Source organism: Eretmochelys imbricata, chromosome 25 (assembly GCF_965152235.1).
Source record: "Eretmochelys imbricata isolate rEreImb1 chromosome 25, rEreImb1.hap1, whole genome shotgun sequence".
Lineage (NCBI taxonomy): Eukaryota > Metazoa > Chordata > Testudines > Cheloniidae > Eretmochelys > Eretmochelys imbricata.
Window position 1 is genome coordinate 3,316,114 of NC_135596.1, and position 27,816 is coordinate 3,343,929.

General features: G+C 47.5%; 1 protein-coding gene across 1 annotated transcript in view; it reads left to right on the plus strand.

The window, feature by feature from the left end:
• Window positions 1-27,816, plus strand: part of MARCHF2 (membrane associated ring-CH-type finger 2) — an 86,916-nt gene that overhangs the window by 50,899 nt on the left and 8,201 nt on the right. The window contains exon 4 of the mRNA XM_077841933.1: window positions 25,989-26,198. Coding sequence (XP_077698059.1) covers window positions 25,989-26,198 — 210 coding nt within the window. The remainder of the gene's footprint in view (window positions 1-25,988; window positions 26,199-27,816) is intronic.

The following is a 27,816-nucleotide window of genomic DNA, read 5'->3' on the forward strand; positions in this document are numbered from 1 at the left end:
CTGCCAGAAGGAAAACTCCATAATAGAAGAATTAGGAAACCTAGTTCAGGTGCCCACAGTTCCCATAATCTTCCCCCTTGTGTGTGCTCCCATTCCCATCAGGCAATTTCATTGTGATCTTGCTCCACCCAGGCAGGGCTATAGAATGGGATACAGTAAAGATGTAAAAAGAACAGGAGGACTTGTGGCACCTTAGAGACTAACACATTTATTTGAGCATAAGCTTTCGTGAGCTGCAATAAATAAAATGTATTTGTCCCAAGGATTCTGCTACATAGCCTGGTGGTTTAGAGCTCACGAGATCTTATAGTCTGTAACATTTACTAGGGCAGGGCCTGTATCTCAGCTGTGAAGATACATACTACTGATATGCCCAGCAGCACTTGGGTTATTTAACCTTACACAGGGCCTAATTTTCCATATCAGGTACCTAAATAGGACATCCAAATCCTGCACTTAAGTGCTAGTAAAAGCATCCAATGCATAAAACAGAAACATATGTGTTGATGTGAGCTAAGTGCAGCATTTGGACATCCTGTTTAGGCACCTTCTGTCTGAGAGCCATCTATCTTTAGTGACATTTTCAGGTTTGTGATTGGTACAGGTTCTGGGGAGACATAAAATAGCTTTGTAAAATCTAATGGTGTGGAAACTCATTGCCAATTTTGGTATTTATTCAAGTCAACATTCAGAGAGGCCTGCATTTGGGGGTGGATCTCAACAGAGCCATTGCTTGACCATGCAGGCACTTCTAATGGCCATTGGTAAGAGGCCAGAGCATGTGAAAGATAATAAGTTTAAATTCCAAGGTGGATGAATTAACGGCCAAAGATGATGGCTTCAAGGAATACTCTGCCCAAATGGATTCTGCAGCTATGATGACATAGTATGGATACATTCTGAAAACACAGAGGCAGTGCACTGAAAGAAAACAAAGTTTTGAGTTTACAACTAAAAATGGTCAAATCCAAATGAGACACAAATGTCAGTTGTGGTCACCAGGAGGTGAAGAAGTCCTCCTTTATTCTAGATGTGACACTCAGCTTGTTGCCCTGTCAAAGAAAGCTAGTAGGTTGGTTTGATGTGATTTGTTCTTGACAAATCCATGCTGTTACTTATCACCTTATTATCTTCTAGGTGTCTGCAAATTGATTGATTATTTGCTCCATTATCGTTACGGGTACAGAAGTTAAACTGACTGGTCTGTAATTCCCCAGGTTGTCCTTATTTCCCTTTTTATAGATTGGCACTATATTTGCCCTTTTCCAATCCTCTGGAATCTCCTGTCTTCCATGACTTTTCAAAGATAATCGCTAATGGCTCAGATATCTCCTTGGTTAGCTCCTTGAATATTCTAGGATGCATTTCATCAGGCCCTGGTGACCTGAAGACTTCTAACTTGTCTAAATAATTTTTAACTTGTTCTTTCCCTATTTTAGCCTCTGATCCTGCCTCATTTTCACTGGCATTCACTATGAGATATCCAATCACTACTAACCTTTTTGGTGAAAACCAAAACAAAAAGGTCATTTAGCACTACCATTTCCACATTTTCTATTATTGTCCGCCTCTTCCCCCCCCTCCCCCCCCAATTGAGTAACAGTCCTATCCTATCCGTGGTCTTCCTCTTGCTTCTAACGTATTTGTAGAATGTTTGCTTGTTACCCTTTATGTCTCTAGCTAGTTTAATCTTGATTTGTGCCTTGGCCTTTCTAATTTTATCCCTAAATACTTGTGGTATTTGTTTATGTTCATCCTTTGTAATTTGATCTAGTTTTCACTTTTTTTGTAGGACTCTTTTTCTGAGTTTCAGATCATTGAAGATCTGGTTAAACGAGGGTGGTCTCTTGCCATACTTCCCCATCTTTCCTGTGCAGTGGGATAGTTTGCTCTCGTGCCCTTAATAATGTCTCTTTGAAAAACTGCCAACTCGCTTGTACTGTTTTTCCCCTTAGACTTGCTTTCCATGGGATCTTACCTACCAACTCCCTGAGTTTGCTAAAGTCTGCCCCCTTGAAATCCATAATCTTTATTGTGCTGTTTTTCCTCTTACCATTATGATTTAGTCTTTAATTACATGATCACAGACTGTTTTTTTCCACATGCCCCACCTCACTGAGTGCACAGGAAGGACTTGCTCTGCTAAGTGAATCAGGGTTGGACAGTGAAGGAGCCTGTTGTCTTTGTATAAGTCCCTCTACCTTGTTTATTTGTTGCAGAAGTTGGAAGATGTTGCTATTTGCAGAAGTGGGACAGGCAGGAGACCTGCCCAAAGCTAAAAGCCTACCCCTCAAAGAGGGAGGAACTACTAAGCCCAGGCCACAGCTGAGCATTGGAAGGTGTGCAGTGAATGAGGCAGAGGAAGAGAAAAGATGGTCTCGTGATTTACACAGTCGAATGCTGCCCTGGAGAAATGGATTCTATCCCTGCCTCTGTCACAGAGTTCCTGTGTGATGCTGGGCAAGTCATTTCAATCAGATTTTTCGCAAGTGGATCACGAATTGTGTTCCTCATTTTCTGGGTGCCTGACTTGGAACCCTGTAGTCTGATTTGCTGAAGTGCTGAGTGCTCACAGCTGCAACTGAAATCAATGGGAGCTGGGCTTTCATAGAATCGCAGAATATCAGGGTTGGAAGGGACCTCAGGAGGTCATCTAGTCCAACCCCCTGCTCAAAGCAGGACCAATCCCCAACTAAATCATCCCAGCCAGGGCTTTGTCAAGCCTGACCTTAAAAACCTCTAACAAAGGAGATTCCACCACCTCTCTAGGTATCGCATTCCAGTGCTTCACCACCCTCCTAGTGACAAAGCTTTTTCTAATATCCAACCTAAACCTCCCCCACTGCAACTTGAGACCATTATTCCTTGTTCTCTCATCTGGTACCACAGAGAACAATCTAGATCCATCCTCTTTGGAACCCCCTTTCAGGTAGTTGAAAGCAGCTATCAAATCCCCCCTCATTCTTCTCTTCTGCAAACTAAATAATCCCAGTTCCCGCAGCCTCTCCTCATATGTCATGTGCTCCAGCCTCCTAATCATTTTTGTTGCCCTCCGCTGGACTCTTTCCACATCCTTCTTGTAGTGTGGAGCCCAAAACTGGACACAGTACTCCAGATGAGGCCTCACCAGTGCCGAATAGAGGGGAATGATCACGTCCCTCGATCTGCTGGCAGTGCTCCTACTTATACAGCCCAAAATGCCATTAGTCTTCTTGGCAACAAGGGCACACGGTTGACTCATATCCACTGTAACCCCTAGGTCCTTTTCTGCAGAACTGCTGCCTAGCCACTCGGTCCCTACTCTGTAGCAGTGCATGGGATTCTTCCATCCTAAGTGCAGGACTCTCTGCACTTGTCCTTGTTGAACCTCGTCAGATTTCTTTTGGCCCAATCCTCTAATTTGTCTAGGGCCCTCTGTATCCTATCCCTACCCTCCAGCATATCTACCACTCCTCCCAGTTTAGTGTCATCTACAAACTTGCTGAGGGTGCAATCCATGCCATCCTCCAGATCATTAATGAACCTATTTAAAAAAACTGGCCCTAGGACCGACCCTTGGTGCACTGTGCTTGATACCAGCTGCCAACTAGACATCGAGCCATTGATCACTACCCGTTGAGCCCGGCAATCTAGCCAGCTTTCTATCCACCTTATAGACCATTCATCCAGCCCATACTTCTTTAACTTGTTGGCATGTACAGTGCTGTACGATGCTAAGAACTATGAAGAATTGGGTTCTAAGCATCTCAAATTGGACACCCAAAACTTTTCATCTCTCTGTGCCTCAGTTCATCTGTAAAATGGAGATAATATCCAGTCATCTCCCAGGAGTGTTGTGAAGGTAACTAGATTTATATTTGTGAATCCCTCAGATACTGTAGTGATGAGCACCATGAAAAAGTTCGTGAGAAAATTAATAATTCTCTGTTCAGAGCAGGATTTGAATAGTGTACAGATAGATGCCCTGGAGTCTCACACTGAACAATGATGATAAAACAATACAAAATATTGAATACCTTCTCGTTAAGTGAGTGCCATCTGGCCTATTCCCTAAATGAGGCAGGGGTTCTGTGGAGGAAAGATTTAAATTATATGATCACACACTATATCTTAATGCGGGAGTGAATTAAGGTTGTAGGGGCAATCTTAATTCTGGCATTTCCTAATGTTTGCTTGCCATTGCTACATGGATGATCTTTAAACATAGTTTTTTGTATGATTGTAGTTGTGATCTGAACACACTGGTTTCCAGCCAGTATTGTTCTAGCTCTTTCAGTCTTTAAAGCCTTTAAGAAGAGACTCCTGACTATAAGAACTCAAAGTGCATAGAATTACTTTGAACCAGATGTTTCTACTTTAGTAAAACCACGTCAAGTGCAAACAAAAGGCATAATTACTCTATAAAAAGAAAAGGAGGACTTGTGGCACCTTAGAGACTAACCAATTTATTTGAGCATAAGCTTTCGTGAGCTACAGCTCACTTCATCAGATGCATACTGTGGAAAGTATAGAAGATCTTTTTATACACACAAAGTATGAAAAAATGGGTGTTTACCACTACAAAAGGTTTTCTCTCCTCCCACCCCACTCTCCTGCTGGTAGTAGCTTATCTGAAGTGATCAGTCTCCTTACAATGTGCATGATAATCAAGGTGGGCCATTTCCAGCACAAATCCAGGGTTTAACAAGAACGTCTGAGGAGGGGATTACTCTAATAATTACTCTATAGGATTCATCTTAGAAAACACATCTCGTATTTCAGGTGTTCAGAGAGGTTTTGCAATAACTAGGAAACTCCTTCATTCCAGAGGTTTGCTGCTTATGAACAAAAGAAGTCTTTGCTCTGATCAATTGTAGTAGCCCAGTACATCAGTTAGTCTGTTTGTATATCTGCTGCCCGTGGAGTCCATTTGCTCTTATGGGATGCACTGTAACAACTGTATAAGCTCTCTCTTTTAGGCCTTCAGGCAGAACTATGTGAGCTGAGTCATTCATTGCTGAGTCTATGCCTCCTTTCTCCCTAGGGGCCATTCTTCAAGATGCTGCTGGGTCTTTGTTTATATTGACATGGGCAGCCTTTTCTGGGAAAATATCACTGTTCTGCATGGACTTCATTAATCTCTCTGGCTGCTGCTTACTGCCGAAGCACTGAGTGGTCTGTTAAAGGCTTTGGTACTTCCCTCTGCATTCACCCCTCCCTGTGTCTCTCTCCCCTTCCCTGGCTGGGGAGAGGGGGGGACAAGGGGGAAAGGATCCACCAAAATACTTTGATACGTATGTTTCTTTTTTTGTAAATGGTTTTAAGCTTTATCTATTTTCCCCATTTGTGCCTGAGCCTTGTCTGTTTGCCCTTCCTGTCTCTCAGATTGTCAGTGAGTGCGTAACCGTCTGTGATTTCTTTCGTGTTTGGAGTAGGCATGTAAAATAGTAAGTGGTTAACCAGTTAACTGGTAAGCATTAGTCTTGCCAATTAACCTGCCCTAATGGTTAAACCCAGGCTTGCCAGAGCAGCCCCAGCCCTAGCAGTTCACCAGTTAAACTAAAGGATTAAAATTATATAAACGGCTAACTTTTTAAAATAATATTTACATCCCTAGTTTGGAGCCCTTTGCTGGTTTCCTGTTGGAGGCTATTTATAGTGCTAATTCGCTCCTCTTTATTTTAACTATTAATTTAAACATTTAAAATAATTTTAACCGTTTCCTGACCTCTGCTGCAGTGTTGTAAATGGGCTAACTAGAAACTTTGCCTAGCTACCTGCTATTAATAGGACTTGCCACCCAGTCCATACCTGAGTCAGTGAGAGACTGCCATTGGCTGCCAGCATACTGATCCAGGAATGGATGATTTCCAGTCTCCTTTGCTACAAGCTGCAGCTCCAGAAGCTCCCAGCAGTTACAAGTGCTGCCTAAATATAATAACTCACTCCTGTCATTAGGAAGCTCATGCTCCTCATAATGCTGACGTGCACTGAGTAATCAAGGTTTCCGGGGGAACAAAACAGGTGTCTGAACTGATTTCCTATTCTCGTTCCTGGGTTAGGCAGATGCACTGTTGACTTCGCAGCAGCAGCTGTTAACAAGCCCAATGACAGATCAGTCCAACTGAAAGAGGAGCACACTTTATCTAAGAACCTAGAGAGAGAAATCCTGTGAAGGTCAGGGCCAGTGAGAGAATGGGCACATACTTTTGTGACTCATGCTGAAGGGCCATAACTTTACTAAAAACAACTACTTAAAGGTATCATGTTTGGGCAATAAAATCCACCCTGAACCATCACTAGTCTATCCCCAGACCAACTAAGGTCTTAGGGTCTTTGTTAAATCCAAATATTTCAGTATGTGTGTTTCAGTAACCATTTTAAGTTCCAAAAATTTTTTCTCTTGCCAGTCACCCTTGGGCCCATAAATATTTTGGCATTCATACCTTGTTCACGTATTTACAACATTGCCAACTGATCTCTTGTAAATCCTTGCTTTGAAATGTATGAAGCGACCCAACAAAGAGCTCTGTTTCTGTATCATCATCATCAGTTTTGTCCTCCAGCTGCATGTCTATTATTGTATGTTCTTGTATTTCACTGCAAAATAATTGTGTTTACTGCTACTCTGAAACCATTCATGACACTGTAACCTTTTGACTAGTCACTTTGCACCATGTTGGAATTGCTTCCATGTTTGTTACATACAAATCTGGGTTTGCAGTTTGTGTACCCTTCCATTCTGTCTTTATGCCATAGCATCCATTTTAAATTAAATGCAATCGGATTTTTTTTACTGCATGCAAACAGTTAGGAAGCACAGTTTTCACACACCCTGCAATTATCTGCTGTACTTTGCAAGAAATTTACTTAACTTTGAAATAACCTTGCTTTGACCTGCTTATCAGTTATACTACAAATAATTCAGTCTCTAATTAGTCTGTTAACTGATCAGATTCACCTAATTTAGTTATTTTATGAAGGTCAGTGGTTTTTGTCTTGCATGAATCTCAGTATTTTTGAAGTTTTTAAATGAGTTTGTCTTGCGGTTTCATTCCCCTTTCTGCTCCAGTTGCAGTATGTTGCATGGGCCTTCCAACGGTGGTAATTTGGGGAATCTCTACAACTGATTAATTGTGTTCAGTGTTGTGGAGTTGTTATGAAATTGCTGTATCGTGGTGTGCCTCTTTCTGTGTGTCCACCACTGCTGACAAGGCTTTAAGCCAGGGGTGGGCAAACTTTATGGCTCAAGGGGCACATCTGGATATGGAAGTTGTATGGTGGGCCATGAATGCTCACGAAATTGGGGGTTGGCATGTGGGAGGACGTGAGGGCTCCGGCTGCGTGTGCGGGCTCTGGGGTTGAGCCAGAAATGAGGTCCAGGGTACGGGAGGGGGCTCTGGGCTGGGGCAGGGGATTGGGCAGTGTGTGTGTGGGGGGGGTGAGGGCTCCAGCTGTGGGTGCAGGCTCTGGGGTGGAGCAGGGTGGGACCGAGAGGTTCAGAGGGCCGGGAAGGGGGATCAGGGCTGGGGCAAGGGGTTGGATGGTAGGAGGGGGTCAGGGGTACAGACTCTGGGCGGCGCTTACCTCAAGCGGCTCCCGGAAGCAGTGGCATGTCCCCACTCCACCTTCTACGTGGAGGTGCGGCCAGGTGCAGTGCCGCCCAGAGGATTCAGGATGCCTGGGGCAAAGCAATTTTGGGGGCCCCTTCCATTAAAAAAGAGTTAGTTTTGCCGCCCCAAGCGGCGAAGAAAAATAAAAATAAAAACTCAAGTCATGCTGCTGAAGAAAGAAGAGGACAGGAGGACCCGCTGTCGAATTGCCACAGAAGACTGAAGCAGAGCGATTGAGCTGCCGCTGACGAGGAAGAGAGGGATTGAAAGACCTGCTGCCGAATTGCCGCTGAAATTGCCCCCGCCCTGTCTGTGGGGCCTGGGGCAAATTGCCCCACTTGGCCCCCACCTCCCCGGGCGGCCCTGACCAGGTGGCTCTGCACGCTGCCCCATCCACAGGCACCACCCTGCAGCTCCCATTGGCCCCGTTTGCTTGCCAGTAGGAGCTGTGGGGGCGGCACTTGGGGTGTGCGGAGCCCCCTGGCTGCCCCTTAACGTAGGAGCTGGAGGAGGGACGTGCCGCTGCTTCTGGGAGCCGCATGGAGCAAGCCCCCAACCCTGCTCCCTGGCAGGAGCTTGAGGGCCAGATTAAAATATCTGAAGGGCCAGATGCGGGCCTCAGGCCGTAGTTTGCCCACCCCTGCTTTAAGCAGTCCGACCTCAGACCAGGCACAGTGGGAGGTCCTTAGAACCCAGCAGCCTCCTATTCAGGGAGAAGCCACTTCCTGCTGCTTGTCTGCTGGGGGCTGACGTCCGTGGTCAGCTCCTAAACAAAGCAGACAGAGGTGACAAAGCAGGGGCTTATAAAGGAATCACAGAGGGAAGACAGAGCCACACAGGGAGTTTTGGGCAGGAGAGAGGAAGGGGACAGATCAGCCAAGGTCAGAGAAGTTGGGCTGGGGAGAGAAGGCAGCATGTTTGAAAACACAAGCCATGCACTGCTGCAGAGGATCCTGGATGCCCCAGACGACTCTGACCCCAGCCCAACAAATGTTCTGGAGTGGCGAGGAAAAGGAGGCGGACAAATGCGTGCAGTTTATTTTTCTACAGATCAGTGTATTTCTCATGTGATTAAAGGACAGTATTAGAATCCTGTGCAGAGTGGCTGTGCATTTGATGCATTACACTGCCATGTGCATTACACCTACCATGAACTGTCTGCCCAGAATACCGACATGGCTGAAATTCTAGAAGACGGTGTGTTTAAACTATATGGGGGGCTCTGAAGGCTCAACTCTGGCCCTGGGGCTGGGCAATGGGCCACTTGGCACATTTCTCAGGAGGGGGTGCTAGAGGTTCTGCGCGTAGGGACCTCAAGAAGGGGCAGTACCTGGACTCTGCTGAGACTCTGAAAGCTTAAAATGCCCAGGGATCCAGCAGCTAAATTCCCTCACACCAGTTTGGGTTACGGCCAAGTGGGAGCGCTGTACTGGAACTGTAACAGGTAGAGGATTTTACATTCTCTTATTTTCTTTTTAATGTCAGTAGCATCCAGTCAGGTTTGGAAACACTGCAGCCTCCTCCTCTGGTTCTCTGCCATGTTTCTTTCCAGTTCTTGCTGACTTCTTCCAAGAGAAAATTAACAAAATACAATGTGACCTTCCCGTCCTACAACTCTGTCATCCTCCACAGATGCCGAAGTTTCTTGTCTGCTGTCCTCTTCTAGCCCCTCCACTTGCCCCAGAGACCTCTCCCATCCCATCCTGATCATCCTTGCACCTATTCTCATCCATTCCCTTACTCTCCTCTCTCTCCTCTGCCTCTTTCCCCTCACAGTACAAGCACGCTTTAGTCTTTTCCAAAAAGCAAAACAAAAATCTTTCCCTTGACCCTATTTGCCTCTCCATCTTCCTTCTCCCTTTCATCTCTAAGCCCTTTGAACACACTTGATAATTGTTGCCTGGTGTTCCTCTTTTCCACTTCCTCTCCAATTTATTTCACTGAAATTGCTCTTACCAAAGTCTCTGATAATCAATTCCAAGCTAAAGTTCAGAACCAGTACTTCATCCTCATCCTCATTCTCCATGACCTGGCTGCTGACTATGACGCCATCAACCATGCTCCTCTTCTTGAAATCTTGTTCTCACATGGCTTAGAATCATAGAATATTAGGGTTGGAAGAGACCTCAGGAGGTCATCTAGTCCAATCTTCTGCTCAAAGCAGGACCAACACTAACTATATCTCGTCAGCCAAGGCTTTGTCAAGTCGGGCCTTAAAAACCTTTAAGGGTGGAGATTCCACCACCTCCCTAGGTAACCCATTCTAGTGCTTCACTACCCTCCTAGCCCTGGTCTACACTAGGAGTTGAGGTCAAATTTAGCAATGTTAAATCGATTTAACCCTGTACCTGTCCACACGACGAAGCCCTTTTTTTTCAACTTAAAGGGCTCTTAAAATCTATTTCTGTACTCCACCCCCGACAAGGGGATTAGCGCTGAAATCGGCCTTGCTGGGTTGAATTTGGGGTACTGTGGATGCAATTAGACAGTATTGGTCTCCGGGAGCTATTCCAGAGTGCTCCATTGTGACCTCTCTGGACAGCGCTCTCAAGTCAGATGCACTGGCCAGGTAGACAGGAAAAAGCCTGCGAACTTTTGAATTTCATTTCCTGTTTGGCCAGCATGGTGAGCTGCAGGTGAGTGCAGAGCTCGTCAGCAGAGGTGACCATGATGGAGTCCCAGAATCGCAAAAGAGCTCCAGCATGGACCGAACGGGAGGTACGGGATCTGATCGCTGTACGGGGACAGGAATCCATGCTCTATGATGAGCTGCATGCCATTTTAGGGGGTTCAGCCACCACTACCCCAACCATGTTGTTTGACTCCTTCAATGGAGATGAAGGCAACACAGAAGCAGATTTTGAGGATGAGGAAGATGATGATGAGGTTGTAGAGCTCACAGCAAGCAAGCAGAGAAACCGGTTTTCCCGACAGCCAGGAACTGTTTCTCACCCTGGGCCTGGAGCCAGTACCCCCCAAACCCACCCAAGGCTGCCTTCCGGACCCGCCAGGTGGAGAAGGGACCTCTGGTGAGTGTACCTTTTAAAATATTATACATGGTTTAAAAGCAAGCATGTTTAATGATTAATTTGCCCTGGCATTCGCGGCTCCACTTTACCACTCCAGGCCAGTAGCATGTACTCGGGAATCATTGTAGAACAGAGCATTGCAGTGTATGTTTGCTGGCGTTCAAACAACATCCTCTCTTTATCTCTCTGTGCTCTCCTCAGGAGAGTGATATCATTCATGGTCACCTGGTTGAAATAGGGTGCTTTTCTTAAGGGGACATTCAGAGGTGCCCATTCCTGCTGGGCTGTTTGCCTGTGACTGAACAGAAATGTTCCCTGCTGTTAGCCACGTGGAGTTGCTAGCCACGTGGAGGGGCTAGCCACGTGCTGTGGGGAAGCAAAATGCGATCTTGGAACGAAAGCACATGTGCTATGTATGTAATGTTAACAGCAAGGTTTACCGTGAAAGAGTGTATCCATTGTTGTATAAAATGTCTTTTTAAATACCACTGTCCCTTTTTTTCTCTCCACCAGCTGCATGTGTTTCAAGTATCACAGGATCTTCTCCTTCCCAGAGGCTAGCGAAGATCAGAAGGCAAAAAAAATGCACTCACGATGAAATGTTCTCTGAGCTCATGCTGTCCTCCCACACAGACAAAGCACAGACGAATGCGTGGAGGGAGACAATGTCAGAGTGCAGGAAAGCACAAAATGACCAGGAGGAGAGGTAGCGGGCTGAAGAGAGGGCTGAAGCTGAAAGTGGCGGCAGCATGATGAGAGGAGGCAGAATTCAATGCTGAGGCTGCTGGAAGATCAAACTAATATGCTCCAGCATATGGTTGAGCTGCAGGAAAGGCAGCAGGAGCACAGACCGCTGCTACAGCCCCTGTGTAACCAACCACCCTCCTCCCCAAGTTCCATAGCCGCCTCACCCAGACGCCCAAGAACGTGGTGGGGGGGCCTCCAGCCACCCAGCCACTCCACCCTAGAGGATTGCCCAAGCAACAGAAGGCTGGCATTCAATAAGTTTTAAACTTTTAAAGTGCTGTGTGGCCTTGTCCTTCCCTCCTCCACCACCCCTCCTGGGCTACCTTAATAGTTATCCCCCTATTTGTGTGATGAATGAATAAAGAATGCATGAATGTGAAGCAACAATGACTTTATTGCCTCTGCAAACGGTGATCAAAGGGAGGAGGGGAGGGTGGTTAGCTTACAGGGAAGTAGAGTGAACCAAGGGGTGGGGGGTTTCATCAAGGAGAAACAAACAGAACTTTCACACTGTAGCCTGGCCAGTCATGAAACTGGTTTTCAAAGCTTCTCTGATGCGTACCGCGCCCTCCTGTGGTCTTCTAACTGCCCTGGTGTCTGGCTGTGCGTAACCAGCAGCCTGGCGATTTGCCTCAACCTCCCACCCTGCCATAAACGTCTCCCCCTTACTCTCACAGATATTGTGGAGCGCACAGCAAGCAGTAATAACAGTGGGAATATTGGTTTTGCTGAGGTCTAACCGAGTCAGTAAACTGTGCCAGCGTGCTTTTAAACGTCCAGATGCACATTCTACCACCATTCTGCACTTGCTCAGCCTGTAGTTGAACAGCCCCTGACTACTGTCCAGGCTGCCTGTGTATGGCTTCATGAGCCATGCCATTAAGGGGTAGGCTGGGTCCCCAAGGATAACTATAGGCATTTCAACATGCCCAACAGTTATTTTCTGGTCTGGGAATAAAGTCCCTTGCTGCAGCTTTTGAAACAGACCACAGTTCCTGAAGATGCGAGCGTCATGTACCTTTCCCGGCCATCCCACGTTGATGTTGGTGAAACGTCCCTTGTGATCCACCAGAGCTTGCAGCACTATTGAAAAGTACCCATAGCAGTTTATGTACTCGGCGGCTTGGTGCTCCGGTGCCAAGATAGGGATATGGGTTCAGTCTATGGCCCCACCACAGTTAGGGAATCCCATTGCAGCAAAGCCATCCACTATGACCTACACATTTCCCAGAGTCACTACCCTTGATAGCAGATCTTTGATTGCGTTGGCTACTTGCATCACAGCAGCCCCCACAGTAGATTTGCCCACTCCAAATTGATTCCCGACTGACCGGTAGCTGACTGGCGTTGCAAGCTTCCACAGGGCTATTGCCACTTGCTTCTCAACTGTAAGGGCTGCTCTCATCTTGGTATTCTTGCGCCTCAGGGCAGGGGAAAGCAAGTCACAAAGTTCCATGAAAGTGCCCTTACGCATGCAAAAGTTTCGCAGCCACTGGGAATCGTCCCAGACCCGCAACACTATGCGGTCCCACCAGTCTGTGCTTGTTTCCCGAGCCCAGAATCGGCGTTCCACAGCATGAACCTGCCCCATTAGCACCATGATGCCCACATTGCCAGGGCCCGTGCTTTGAGAGAAGTCTGTGTCCATGTCCTCATCACTCTCGTCACCGCGCTGACGTCGCCTACTCGCCCGGTTTCGCTTTGCCAGGTTCTGGTACTGCATATACTGCTGGATAATGCGTGTGGTGTTTAATGTGCTCCTAATTGCTAAAGTGACCTGAGTGGGCTCCAGGCTTGCCGTGGTATGGCGTCTGCACAGAAAAAAGACGCGGAACAATTGTCCCCCATTGCCCTGACGGAGAATTCAAATGGGCGGCGGAGACTGTGGGAACTGTGGGATAGCTACCCACAGTGCAACCCTCCGGAAGTAGACGGTTGCCTCGGTATTGTGGACACACTCCGCCGACTACATGCACTTAGAGCATTTGTGTGGGGACACACAATCAACTGCATAAAAACGCTTTCTAGAAAACCGACTTCTATAAATTCGACCTAATTTCGTAGTGTAGACATACCCCTAGTGAAATACTGTTTCCTAATGTCCAACCTAGACCTCCCCCACTGCAACTTGAGATCATTACTACTTGTTCTGTCATCTGCCACCACTGAGAACAGCCTACCTTCATCCTCTTTGGAACCCCCTTTCAGGTAATTGAAGGCTGCTATCCAATCCCCCCTCACTCTTCTCTTCTGCAGATTAAATAACCACAGTTCCCTCAGCCTCTCCCCGTAAGTCATGTGCCCCAGCCCCCTAATAATTTTCGTTGCCCTCCGCTGGATTCTCTCCAATTTGTCCACATCCCTTCTGTACTGGGGGGACCAAGCCTGGATGCAATACTCCAGGTGTGGCCTCACCAGTGTCGAATAGAGAGGAATAATCACATCCCTCGATCTGCTGGCAATGCTCCTACTAATACAGCCCAATATGCCATTGCCTTCTTGGCAACAAGGGCACACAGCTGACTCATATCCAGCTTCATATCCCCAGGTCCTTTTCTGCAGAACTGCTTAGCCAGCCTGTAGCAGTGCATGGGATTCTTCCTTCCTAAGTGCAGAACTCTTTACTTGTCCTTGTTGCACCTCATCAGATTTCTTTTGGCCCAATTCTCCAATTTGTCTAGGTCACTGTGGACCTTATCCCTACTCTCCAGCGTATCTACCTCTAGCCCCATCTTAGTGTCATCTGCAAACTTCCTGAGGGTTCAATTAATCCCATCATCCAGATCATTAATAAAGGTGTTGGACAAAACCAGCCCCAGGACCGACCCCGGAGCACTCCGCTTGATACCAGCTGCCAACTAGACATCGAGCCATTGATCACTACCCGTTGAGCCCAACAATTTAGCTGGCTTTCTATCCACCTTTTAGTCCATTCATCCAATCCATACTACTTTAACTTGCTGGCAAGAATACTGTGGGAGACCATATCAAAAGCTTTGCTAAAATCAAGATACATCACATCCAGCGCTTCTGTGACTCTGTCCTCTCCTAGTTCTCCTGCCTCTCACTGCTCCTTTGGTATGTCCTTTGAAAGATCCTTTTAAGGATTTTTAACAGAGTAATTAACCATTGGAACAACCTGTCAAAGATCATGGTGGATCCTCCATTACTGCCAATTTTTAAATCAAGATTGTATGTTTTTCTTAAAGATCTTCTCTAGGGATTATTTTGGGGAAGTTCTCTGGCCTGTGCTATATAAGAGGTTAGACTAGATGATCATAATGGTCCCTTCTGGCCTTGCAATCTGTGACTCTCCTCATCTCCTCCTCACCATCAACAACAATTTTCTGTGGGGGGATTCCATGGGGCTCTGTCCTTGGTCCCCTTCTCTTCTCTCGACACCTTATCTCTGGACAAACTATGATGAGATAACTGGTTCTGTGGATGAAGGGAAAGCAGTGGACGTGTTATTCCTCGACTTTAGCAAAGCTTTTGACATGGTCTCCCACAATATTCTTGTCAGCAAGTTAAAGAAGTATGGGCTGGATGAATGGACTATATGGTGGATAGAAAGTTGGCTAGATTGTCGGGCTCAATGGGTAGTGATCAATGGCTCCATGTCTAGTTGGCAGCCGGTATCAAGTAGAGTGCCCCAAGGGTTGGTCCTGGGGCCGGTTTTGTTCAATATCTTCATTAATGATCTGGAGGATGGTGTGTCATCAGCAAGTTTGCGGATGACACTAAACTGGGAGGAGTGGTAGATACGCTGGAGGGTAGGGATAGGATACAGAGGGCCCTAGACAAATTGGAGGATTGGGCCAAAAGAAATCTGATGAGGTTCAACAAGGACAAGTGCAGAGTCTTGCACTTAGGACGGAAGAATCCAATGCACCGCTACAGACTAGGGACCGAATGGCTAGGCAGCAGTTCTGCAGAGAAGGACGTAGGGATGACAGTGGACGAGAAGCTGGATATGAATCAATAGTGTGCCCTTGTTGCCAAGAAGGCCAATGGCATTTTGGGATCTGTATAAGTAGGGGCATTGCCAGCAGATCGAGGGATGTGATCATTCCCCTCTATTCGACATTGGTGAGGCCTCATCTGGAGTACTGTGTCCAGTTTTGGGCCCCACACTACAAGAAGGATGTGGATAAATTGGAGAGAGTCCAGCGAAGGGCAACAAAAATGATTAGGGGTCTGGAACACATGACTTATGAGGAGAGGCTGAGGGAACTGGGATTGTTTAGTCTGCGGAAGAGAAGGACGAGGGTGGATTTGATAGCTGCTTTTAACTACCTGAAAGGTGGATCCAAAGAGGATGGATCTAGACTATTCTCAGTGATAGCAGATGACAGGACAAGGAGTCTCAGGTTGCAGTGGGGGAGATTTAGGTTGGATATTAGGTAAAACTTTTTCACTAGGAGGGTGGTGAAGCACTGGAATGCGTTACCTGGGGAGGTGGTGGAATCCCCTTCCTTAGAAGTGTTTAAGGTCAGGCTTTGGTCCTGCTCTGGGCAGGGGGTTGGACTAGATGGCCTCCAGAGGTCCCTTCCAACTCTGTTATTCTATGATTCTGTGATTCTAATCTCAACCACCAATACAAATTCAGTTACCATCTCTATGCTGATGACATGCAAATCTACCTCTCTACATGAGGCCTGTCTCCTTCTGTCCAAACTCAAATCTCAGTCTGTCTCACCGATATCTCCTGGATGTCTAGCCATCATTCAAGCTCAACATGACTAAAACAGAGCTTCTAATCTCCTCACCACTCCCCAGTATCTCCTTTCTGTCATTCCTGCCTGTCACTCAGACCTCTAACCAGGATGTCATCTTCAACTCAGACCTCTCTCTAGATCCTCACATCCAGATTACATCTAAACCTTGCTGATTCTTTCTTCATAAAATCTCTAAGATACAGCCTTCCCCAAGGGCGGCAGGGCCTTCCCAAAAGCAGGGGGACCAGGGGGGTCATCCCCCGAAGTCCCACCCCTGCCCCTGGCCAAGCTGGAAGCCGAAGAGGGGACGAGGCGCCCGCCCAGGGTGGGGCCGAAAGCAGCCCCCTGTTCCCACCCCTCAGGCTCCATGCCCAGGGCAGGTGCAAGGACCCAGGCTCCCCACAGCTGCCCCTGTGGCAGCTCTTACCCCGACCCAGCTCTGGCCTCGGAGCCACAGCCCAGCCATGGTAAGAGCCACGCGGGCAGCTATAGAGGGCCGCCGTGTGGACCCTCCATCTGCCCAGAGTGGGGAACCCAGGGGGTGGGGACATGGGCTGGGAGGGGCTGCTCAGGCCCCCCGCACCATAGGCAGGTGGAGGGTCTGCCACAGCTCCCCACACCTGTGGGCAATTGGCGTGTGGACCCTCCACCTCCACCTGCCCTAGGATGAGCAGGGGGCTGATTTAGACTCTACCCCACAACTCCCACAACTGCCCAGGCTGGCCTCCACTAGCTGCTGGCCTGGCCAGGGGATGTGGCCTTTGGGGGAAGAGGAGGGGAAGGAGGCGACCTCCGCCCTGGCAAAAAGTGGATGGGCCATGCTCCTCCCTTTCCAGCTCCCACCTTGTGCCAGTGGCCTTTCCCCTTCATCCACAAAGCTAAAACTCTGACCCAAACTCTCATGGTCTAGGAGGGGGGACTGAAGCCCAGCCCCACCCCACCCCACCCCACCCCAGCCACCGCCCTGGGTGCGGGAAGGGGCCAAAGCTAAAGCCCAAGGGCTTCTGCTCTGGGCAGGGGGAATGTAACCTTAGCCCCTCTTCCCAGAGCTAAAGCCCTCAGGCCATTCGGCTTTGGCCCCAGGCCCCAGCAAGTCTAACACCAGCCTTGGCGACCCCATTAAAATGGGATCTTGACCTACTTTGGGTTCCTGACCCACAGTTTGAGAAACCCTGTACTAGAGCAATGTATAAAACATTCAATTTTCGAATACCTGGAGGATGAAGGGGTAATCACTAGCACCAGTATGGATTTACCAAGAACAAATCATGCCAAACCAGCTTGATTTCCTTCCTTGACAGGGTAACTAGTTTGGAGAATGGGGGAATGCGGACTTCATCACGGCTTTTGACGCAGTCCCACATGACATTCTGATAAGTAAGCTGGAGAAATGCGAGCTTGGCAGACCTACCATTAAATGGATACATAACTGGTTAAAAAACTGCAAACAGAGTAACTATTAATGGAATAAGAAAAGGAGGACTTGTGGTACCTTAGAGACTAACAAATTTATTTGAGCATAAGCTTTTGTGCATCCGACAGACTAACACGGCTGCTACTCTGAAACCTGTATTAATGGAATGATGTCAGATTGGAGGGAGGTCTGAAGTGCGGTTCTACAGGGATCTGTTTTGGGTCTGGTGTTATTTAACATCTTTATTAATGACCTGGAGGTAGGAATAGAGAGCAGACTGATCAAGTTTGCAGATGACACAAATCTGGGTGGGGCTGCCAACACTTTGGAGGATAGAGCTAAGATACCGAGGGTTCTTGATAAATTGGAGAACTGGGCTATAGACAACACAATGAAATTCAACAAAGACAAATATAAGGTGCTACACCGAGAAAAAAAACCAAATGCACAAATACAGAGTGGGGGACAACTGGCTTGGCAGCAGCACTGTTGAGAAGGATCTGGGAGTTGTGGTGAATCACAACCTCAACATGAATCAGCAGTTCGATGCTGTTGCAAGAAAAAAAAAAAGGCAAATGCAATTTTAGGTTGCATTAACAGAGGCGTAGCATGCAAGTCACGGGAAGTGAGAGTACTGCTCTACTCGGTGCTGGTTAGGCTTCAGCTGGAATACGGTGTCTAATTTTGGTCACCAATGTATAGAAAGTATGTGGAGAAATTGGAAAGGATCCAGAGGTGAACAACAATGATGATCAAAGGGATGGAATGCAAGCCATACGAGCAAAGGCTGAAGGAAGTTGGTACGTTTAGTTTGGAAAAGAGGAAATTGAGGGGGGACATGGTAGCAGTCTTCAAATACTTGAAAGGCTGTGTCATGGAGTCCCCGGCCGATGCTCTGGAACTGCTCCCTACGAAGCCAGTCAGGACTCTGGAGAAGTCTCCTTTCTGTGAGCAGACTGTCTTCAGGACACACAGCTCACACAACTTCCACCTTCCTGGGTCTGACCTCAGAGCATTCAGCATCCTCTGCCCCTTCGTGTGCTTCCCACAGCAACTCCACCCAGGCGGGGTCCTGGGGAAGCCAGAGGGTCCTGCCCCCCAACTTCGCAGTCAGACGTGACTCTCAGCCAGCCAGTAAAACATAGGTTTATTAGACGACAGGAACATGGTCTAAAACGGAACTTGGAGGTGCAGAGAACAGGATCCCTCAGCCAGGTCCATTTTGGGGGGCAGTGAGCCAGACAATCCCATCTCCATGTCCCCAGCCAGCCCCAAAATGAAACTCTCTCCAGCCCCTCCTACTCTGGGCTTTGTACCTTTCCCGGGCCAGGAGGTCACCTGATTCCTTTGTTCTCCAACCCTTTAGCTCTCACCTTGCAGGGGGGAAGGGCCAGGCCATCAGTTGCCAGGAAACAGGATGTTGGCCATTCTCTGGGTCCAGACCCCTGCACACACCTGCCCTCTAGGGCTCTGCAACAATCATACACCCTTATCCCACCGCCTAGATACTTAAGAACTGCATAGGGGAAACTGAGGCACCCCTACAATATTCAGAGGAAACATTAGGAACAGTCCCGCTTTGTCACAGGCTGCCATAAAAAAGATGGAGAAATGTTCTCTTTTGCCACACAGGGCAGGACAAGAGGCAACAGGTTCAAACTACAGCCCAGCAGATTCAGATTAAATCTCAGGGAATCTCAGTCGCTGGCTTTTCTCTGCTGTATAGACATGTCCTGTGAACTCGACTATTGCAACATCTTTTTCTCTGGCCTTGACAAATGCAATCTTGCCTCATTCACATCTATTCAGAATGCTGCTGCAAAGATCATTCTCCTAGACTGTTGCTTTGGCTGTGTCTCCCCTCCTTTTGCATCCGTCAATTGGCTTCCCCTTCTCTATCACATCAAACATAAACTGCTTGTCTTCACATTCAATGCCCTTCACAGCCTATCCCCACCCTACCTATTATCTCTAGTGTAACCTCTGTTTCCCATGGGAGCTCCTTCTGCAATGGATTCCTGGGTACCCACTGCTGCAGAGGCAGACTGAGCCGACAGGGCAGTGGTTAAGCACCCCACGTGTACAGGTTGAGGACATTGCAAACAGGGCTGGTGATTTGCTAAGAGAAGGGGAAATGAGAGTGGAATAAATACAAAAGAGCCACTTAAACTGACAGCTGCTTAGAGAAGTGGTTTGCACTAATCCATTTATGTCTCCCTGTTCTTCAGAAGTGGTTTAAGAGGATTATGGCTCAATAGCCCACTTCTCACCCAGTCCATCACCACCACCCTGCAAGCCATCAGACCTCCATGTGCTGCCGAGTTAGGAGCATGCAGGTCCTTGCTGGTTGGACGGGTCCGGGCATGTCTCTTGGGCACTGGCATCGGTCAGAGAGGGGAGCCCCAGAATCAGGCCTTTTCTTGCTCTGCCCTCTTGGTGCAGCTGTGCCGCGGCTCCGGGCCATGCGATAGCAGTGAGCTGCAGCTCTCTGTCCCCTGCCTCTCTCTGCTGGAGTACTCGGCCTGCAGCAAAGCTGCTTCCTCCTCCTCGGCACTGCTTGGCCAGGCTCCGGCAGTGACGCTCTCACTCTTCCCTCTTCTTGGGGTATTTTGTTGCTCACCGCGCTACACAAGGTGGGATCCTGCTCATTGCCCTCCCCCTTTGAAGTGTGCTTCACTGGGCCATACTGCAGCCACTGGCTTCCTTCAATACGTTTCTTCACTGAGTGGCACCAAGCAATGTTACAAGCCCAATTCCTGTCATGTGGAGCTGGGTGTTCCACGAGAGGAGACTGCAGTTTTGTTTCAGTTCCAGCTGAAGGCATTTCCGCCTACTGGGGAGGGAGTAGCTTTGCTCCAGGCCGAGACCTCCAGCAGAGAGAGGCAGGGGACAGAGAGCTGCAGCTCACCGCTATCGCATGGCCCGGAGCCGCGGCACAGCTGCACCAAGAGGGCAGAGCAAGAAAAGGCCTGCTTCTGGGGCTCCCCTCTCTGACCGATGCCAGTGCCCAAGAGACGTGCCAGGACCCCTCAGACTGCACGCTCCTAACACAGCAGCACATGGAGGTCCGATGGCTTGCAGGGTGGTGGTGATGGACTGGGTGAGACGTGGGCTATTTGAGCCATAATCCTCTTAAACTACTTCTGTAGAACAGGGAGACATAAATGGATTAGTGCAAACCACTTCTCTAAGCAGCTGTTGATTTAAGTGGCTCTTTTGTATTTATTCCACTCTCATTTCCCCTTCTCTTAGCAGATCACCAGCCCAGTTTGCAATGTCCTCAACCTGTACACGTGGGGTGCCTAACCACTGCCCTGTCGGCTCAGTCTGCCTCTGCAGCAGTGGGTACCCAGGAATCCATTGCAGAAGGCGCTCCCTCTGGAGTCAGAGGTTACGTTAGCTTAAACTGCCCTTACCCTGCACTGAATGTTTAATTATAGCGTCACCTACAGCATAACTGCTTTTTGCGACTCTCTTATTCCCAGTGACCCTACCATAGAACTCACCCCACTGCAATCCCCTCTGTTACAGTTCTTATGCCTGGATGGCCACTGGCTCTCTTGGGGTGTCTTCCCTTCCCAGTACTGTGACTCTCTCTCTGGTGCTCTGTCGGTTGGTTTGGTCTCTTGTTTTGCTGTTCGTTTTAATAATTTTTGAATGAGAAGAAACCCAACAGTTCTGGAGCATGGACCTGTTATACCAATAAAATAAAAACCAGCAGGATCTTATTAAAGGGGAAAAGGCAAAATGCCACATTTATTGTGAATACAGAAAGAATCATAGTAAGCAGTTAGTTATAGCTCTAACATTCCATTCAATTTCATATTTATTCACACATTCATTCATACACACACACACACACAGGTTCTGCAAGGTTGTTATCATAGTTACCAGCTTTAGAGTTGCTCATGCCAAGCCACTGGCCAGGTGGCCTGGACATGAGGCGGGAGCAGGGCCTTATTAGATGCTCCTCTGATGCTCCTGGAAGTTGGTTTGCAGAATCAGACCCCAAAGTTCTCACTTTCTAGAGTCCATTTTTATAGGAATTTCTTCCTATGCCAGTCTATGGGAATTGCTTCATCATGCTGTTGCTGAATCTATCAGCAGATGGCACATTTCTGACGGCTCCATGCTGCCAGATGTTATCTTGTTCTTTGGTTCTCCCATTCTTGAGGCTGTTGCGTGGATTCCAGTCTGCCCTCCGGGTGTCCTCTGGTTATTTCCACTTGACGCCTTCTTCAGCTGATGGACACTGGATTCTTAGGCTGGCAGCTCCCTGATCATTCAGTTATTATCCACACCAAGCATCCATCCACATACATCCTCTATCTCTATTTTAATCACAATTGTTAAAGCGAGATGAATACAACAAAAGGGTGGGGAGTCTCTGGGTGCTGTTTCTGTTGTTACAGAGTATTGCTTTGAGTCTCTCTCTGTGTGAGTAGTTGTTGTTACAAGGAATTGCTTTGAGAACAGACTCTGTCTTAGAACGTACTAACACAATTAGCAGCTTGCAAGTTTCACACATAGAGGGAGAGAATCATAGAATCATAGAATATCAGGGTTGGAAGGGACCTCAGGAGGTCATCTAGTCCAACCCCCTGCTCAAAGTAGGACCAATCCCCAATTAAATCATCCCAGCCAGGGCTTCATCAAGCCTGAGCTTAAAAACTTCTAAGGAAAGAGATTCTACCACCTCCCTAGGTAACGCATTCCAGTGTTTCACCACCCTCCTAGTGAAAAAGTTTTTCCTAATATCCAACCTAAACCTTCCCCACTGCAACTTGAGACCATTACTCCTTGTCCTGTCCTCTTCTACCACTGAGAATAGTCTAGAACCATCCTCTCTGGAACCATCTCTCAGGTAGTTGAAAGCAGCTATCAAATCCCCCCTCATTCTTCTCTTCTGCAGACTAAACAATCCCAGTTCCCTCAGCCTCTCCTCTTAAGTCATGTGTTCCAGAACCCTAATCATTTTTGTTGCCCTTCGCTGGACTCTCTCCAATTTATCCACATCCTTCTTGTAGTGTGGAGCCCAAAACTGGACACAGTACTCCAGATGAGACCTCACCAATGTCAAATAGAGGGGAACGATCACGTCCCTCAATCTGCTCACTATGCCCCTACTTATATATCCCAAAATGCCATTGGCCTTCTTGGCAACAAGGGCACACTGCTGACTCATATTCAGCTTCTCGTCCACTGTCACCCCTAGGTCCTTTTCCGCAGAACTGCTGCCTAGCCATTCGGTCCCTAGTCTGTAGCTGTGCATTGAGTTCTTCCGTCCTAAGTGCAGGACCCTGCACTTGTCCTTATTGAACCTCATCAGATTTCTTTAGGCCCAATCCTCCAATTTGTCTAGGTCCCTCTGTATCCTATCCCTGCCCTCCAATGTATCTACCACTTCTCCCAGTTTAGTATCATCCGCAAATTTGCTGAGAGTGCAATCCACACCATCCTCCAGATCATTAATGAAGATATTGAACAAAACCGGCCCCAGGACCGACCCCTGGGGCACTCCACTTGACACCGGCTGCCAACTAGACATGGAGCCATTGATCACTACCCGTTGAGCCCGACAATCTAGCCAACCTTCTACCCACCTTATAGTGCATTCATCCAGCCCATACTTCTTTAACTTGCTGACAAGAATACTGTGGGAGACCGTGTCAAAAGCTTTGCTAAAGTCAAGAAACAATACATCCACTGCTTTCCCTTCATCTACAGAACCAGTAATCTCATCATAGAAGGCTATTAGATTCGTCAGGCATGACCTTCCCTTGGTGAATCCATGCTGACTGTTCCTGATCACTTTCCTCTCATTTAAGTGCTTCAGGATTGATTCTTTGAGGACCTGCTCCATGATTTTTCCGGGGACTGAGGTGAGGCTGACTGGCCTGTAGTTCCCAGGATCCTCCTTCTTCCCTTTTTTAAAGATTGGCACTACATTAGCCTTTTTCCAGTCATCCTGGACTTCCCCAGTTCTCCACGAGTTTTCAAAGATAATGGCCAATGGCTCTGCAATCACAGCTGCCAATTCCTTTAGCACTCTCGGATGCAACTCGTCCGGCCCCATGGACTTGTGCACGTCCAGCTTTTCTAAATAGTCCCTAACTACCTCTTTCTCCACAGAGGGCTGGCCATCTATTCCCCATGTTGTGATGCCCAGCGCAGCAGTCTGGGAGCTGACCTTGTTCGTGAAGACAGAGGCAAAAAAAGCATTGAGTACATTAGCTTTTTCCACATCCTCTGTCACTAGGTTGCCTCCCTCATTCATTAAGGGGCCCACACTTTCCCACTGTTAATGAAACAGTACCAAAAACCAAGAGACCTCTTAATTAGTAATACCCTGGAATTTAAACTATGGGGAATCAAACTCATTTGTGATTCTAATACAGAACTTCTTTAATATGATCCAACAGACCAAGCGGGAATCCAAAAGCTTGGTCTGCATTACACCTCACCATAGAAACCTTAGGTATGGCTAGCACCTACAGATTCCTTCCTTCTTTTCTTTTCTTTTTCTTTATGGAAGGCTAAATATAATATAATCCTCAGAGGAGAGCAACTCCTGTTGTAAAAGTTGGTGTCCAGCATAAAAATTAAGCAGCACTTTTACTAAATCAAGACCATTCTGCAAGAAACAAATAATGAGGTATCAGTATCCTCTGTCTGGAGGGAGAGAAAGAGCTGGGTTCTTACTAAAACAGCTTCCTACCTTCTGATTGGTACACTAGAAAGAGAACATTTACACAGGCTCACCCTCGTAACACAGAACAAGGGTTCATTGTGATGGAAATCACTGCATCACCAAATGCACAGAGGGAGAAAGTGAGCAAGTCTGTAAAGAAGGGAGAGTGTCCTGGCAAAGAGCATCTGTCTGGTGAGTGTCTCGCGGCCCGGAGCCCTTGCTTTGACTGGTGTCTTCGGGACTGTTGTGCAATGCGGCTGCCAATGGCTCTTCACACAATGGAAATGACATTGACTTTGAGCTTTGTCAGCGTGAAACAAAGGTTTCAGCTCCTTTGCCCACAAGTTTATTTGTGGAAATAGCAAAATCCCTTCCCCGGCCAATGTGGCTGGGCTGAGATGGGGGAAAGAGCAGTTGAGTCCCTTGTGGGAGGCTTTCCCTAGTACATGGGGTCATTTTACAGCTGAGTCAGAGCTTTTGACCCAGGGTGCGCTATAAGAGAAGGTGGGTTTGAGTCGCCTTCCCCTGACTGTACTTGGTTTTCCAACGCTCAGCAGCCAGCCTGCCCTGTTCAGGCAAGAGGCTTTCAGTCCACATCCTGCATGGTGGGGTTTTTTCTCATCCTGGTTTCCTACTTAGTTAATTCAGCAGGGATTATTCCGCCCAAGTTTGCTGCCTCTGAGGTGATGACAGCATCGAGAATATCTTATTTGGAGTTAATCATCCCCTAGACAGAAGGGTCTGGGTAAGCATCGGTAGAGTCACTGGACTGCAGGGCCTAGGAGAGGCCCAAGGTGAAGCAAAATCATGGAGATCTCTCAATTTTAAAGCTGGCAGAGAAAGGCAATTCCATTTAATGGAGGATTTTAAAATTTGGCTTAATTAGGAACAAAACCCAAAAATGTTTAGAGTCTTCAGATGGGAATGGCATCCCACCTCCAGGCAGTCCGCCTGGTGGGCTTTGGACCTGGGAGCCCAGGGTCCCCAACAGCCTACCAGGCAGGCTGCTGACGACCCAGGTAGGCAAGCTGGTGGAAAACCAGGTAGGTTTCCATCAGAGCCCTGACTGAATTCCATCAGACCTTCAGCAAAATCAAACTGAGTCCGTGGTTTAGTCAGAAATTTTCTAACCAGCTCACTCTGTTTTGACTGTTGTGGCATGTTTAATATCACTCAGATTCAGCACCTTTGGAGGATGTGTTTGCTCTCTCTAATTCAGTGAAAGAAATGTCTCCTGCTGGCAAAGTGAACAGGAACTCCTGCTTCCTCTCAGCTCCCTGCCCAGGTCCCAGAGCCAGCTTGATTGGATTGCAGGCCTAAAACAAAACCTCTCAATACAAGAGATGAATCCTCACTGCTAAAGCAATGAATCCTGCATGAAGTGTTGGGCAAGAAGATGCTGGCTCATTTGCATTGTAAGATTACAGTAAGCATCACCTAGAAAGAGCTGCACTCAACTTCTAAGGTGCCTTGTCTGCCAGCAGCAGCCTGCCCTTTGCTGCTGTTTGGAGAGCAGCACTCTGCTTTGAGTGCTCTTAGTCAGGTGTTCCCCTCTGCACATGCAGATGTGTTAACACCTCCCGTATGCTTGGTTAGTGTTTAAAAACATGCTCTGCATTTTTAACCAGTTTTTATGAGGCCTTGTGCGTTGTTATTGTTATAAAGCACCAGGTGCATTTATAGGATGCAAATAATGAGAAGCAAACACACTATAGCTCCTATTTCGCTCTCACACGTGCGTATGTATTAGCTCTTGTGTGTCACTGCCTAATCACCTCTTTCCTCTTCTTCGTGTAGTGGCTGAAGGATCCTGGCCCTCGTAATGAGAAGAGGACCCTCTTCTGTGACATGGTGTGTTTTCTGTTCATTACTCCCCTGGCAGCAATCTCGGGCTGGCTGTGTCTTCGTGGTGCCCAGGATCACTTGCAGTTCAACAGCCGGCTGGAAGCCATTGGACTGATAGCACTTACTATTGCACTTTTTACTATCTACGTCCTTTGGACACTGGTGAGTGAACAGTGAAATGTAACAGTTGCCAAGTGCCACCCAGTACCTGAGCCCAGGGCCCTGTTACATTTAAAGTGGTTTCTCAGTTACGGGAATTGAAAGCAGAGCATCCCAGGAGGATAGTTTGTTTTCCCAGAGCTCAGTCATGGATGTGTCTGCAGTTCCTCCGTAGCTGCCCAGTCCTTAGTCCATACCAAGAGGCAAATCTTTGGCTGTTCCCATTAAATACAAATAAATGAAATTTTAAAATGTAACGTGCTGAGGTCAATGACACTTGGAAATGAGTTTCTGCCAGTGCATGCTAACTCACTGCATATCATCAGGAACATCTACAGATGGACATTAGGGCAACAGCCCTTTTGGTGTAGTGTGGGATGTAGACGTGGACAGACCAAGCCTGACATTAGCATGGGGACCGGTTTGGTTAGCAAGAATGGGGAGAGGAGTAAGAAGCCCTACTGTTCTTTGTCTTCCTGTTTTCAAATAAAAATCCCAGGATCTTGGCACTCCGGTAAAAACAATACTGTGGATAAGAACACAGGAATCTGCACTCCTGTCAGCCTGGTCAAAGGCTCTATTAAATATATCAGTGAGGTATAGTCAGGCTCTGTCCAAGAGCAGCACTGTCATGGCGAAGAGGGGAAAGGAGCACTAGTCTATAGAATGGTTTGTGGGACTCCTCTTGGAGATCAGCTGGGGTCACTGAAATTCCAGTAGGAAGCTACCAAAAGGATTTCTTAAAAGCTCTGAGAAAATGCACAGGGGCCACAAAGTGGTTTGTTTAAAAGTCAGACTCCAGCCAAGCTGGAGGAGACCTGCCCTCTTCTTCTCACTTGAGAAATTGTACCTGTAAGTCTCTTGTAGCAGAGCAGTCCTTTCTTCTTTGAGTGATTGCTCATGTCCATTCCATTGTAGGTGTGTGTGCTCGCCTCATAGATTCATAGATATCAAGGTCAGAAGAGACCATTATGATCATCCAGTCTGACCTCCTGCACAACGCAGGCCACAGAACCTCACTCATCCACTCCTGCGATAAACCTCTCACCTATGTCTGAGCTATTGAAGTCCTCAAATCATGGTTTAAAGACTTCAAGCTGCAAAGAATCCTCCAGCAAGTGACCCGTGCCCCACACTACAGAGGAAGGCGAAAAACCCCCAGGGCCTCTTCCAATCTGCCCTGGAAGAAAATTCCTTCCCGACCCCAAATATGGCAATCACTGATCAGCAAGATTCACCAGCCAGATACCCAGGAAAGAATTCTCTGTAGTAACTCAGATCCCACCCCATCTAACATCCCATCACAGGCCATTGGGCCTATTTACCACCAATATTTAAAGATCAATTAATTGCCAAAATCATGTTATCCCATCTTACCATCTCCTCCATAAACTTATCGAGTTTAATCTTGAAGCCAGATAGGTCTTTTGCCCCCACTGCTTCCCTTGGAAGGCTATTCCAGAACTTCACTCCTCTGATGGTTAGAAACCTTCATCTAATTTCAAGTCTAAACTTCCCTATGGCCAGTTTATATCCATTTGTTGTTGTGTCCACATTGGTACTGAGCTTAAATAATTCCTCTCCCTCTCCGGTATTTATCCCTCTGATATATTTATAGAGA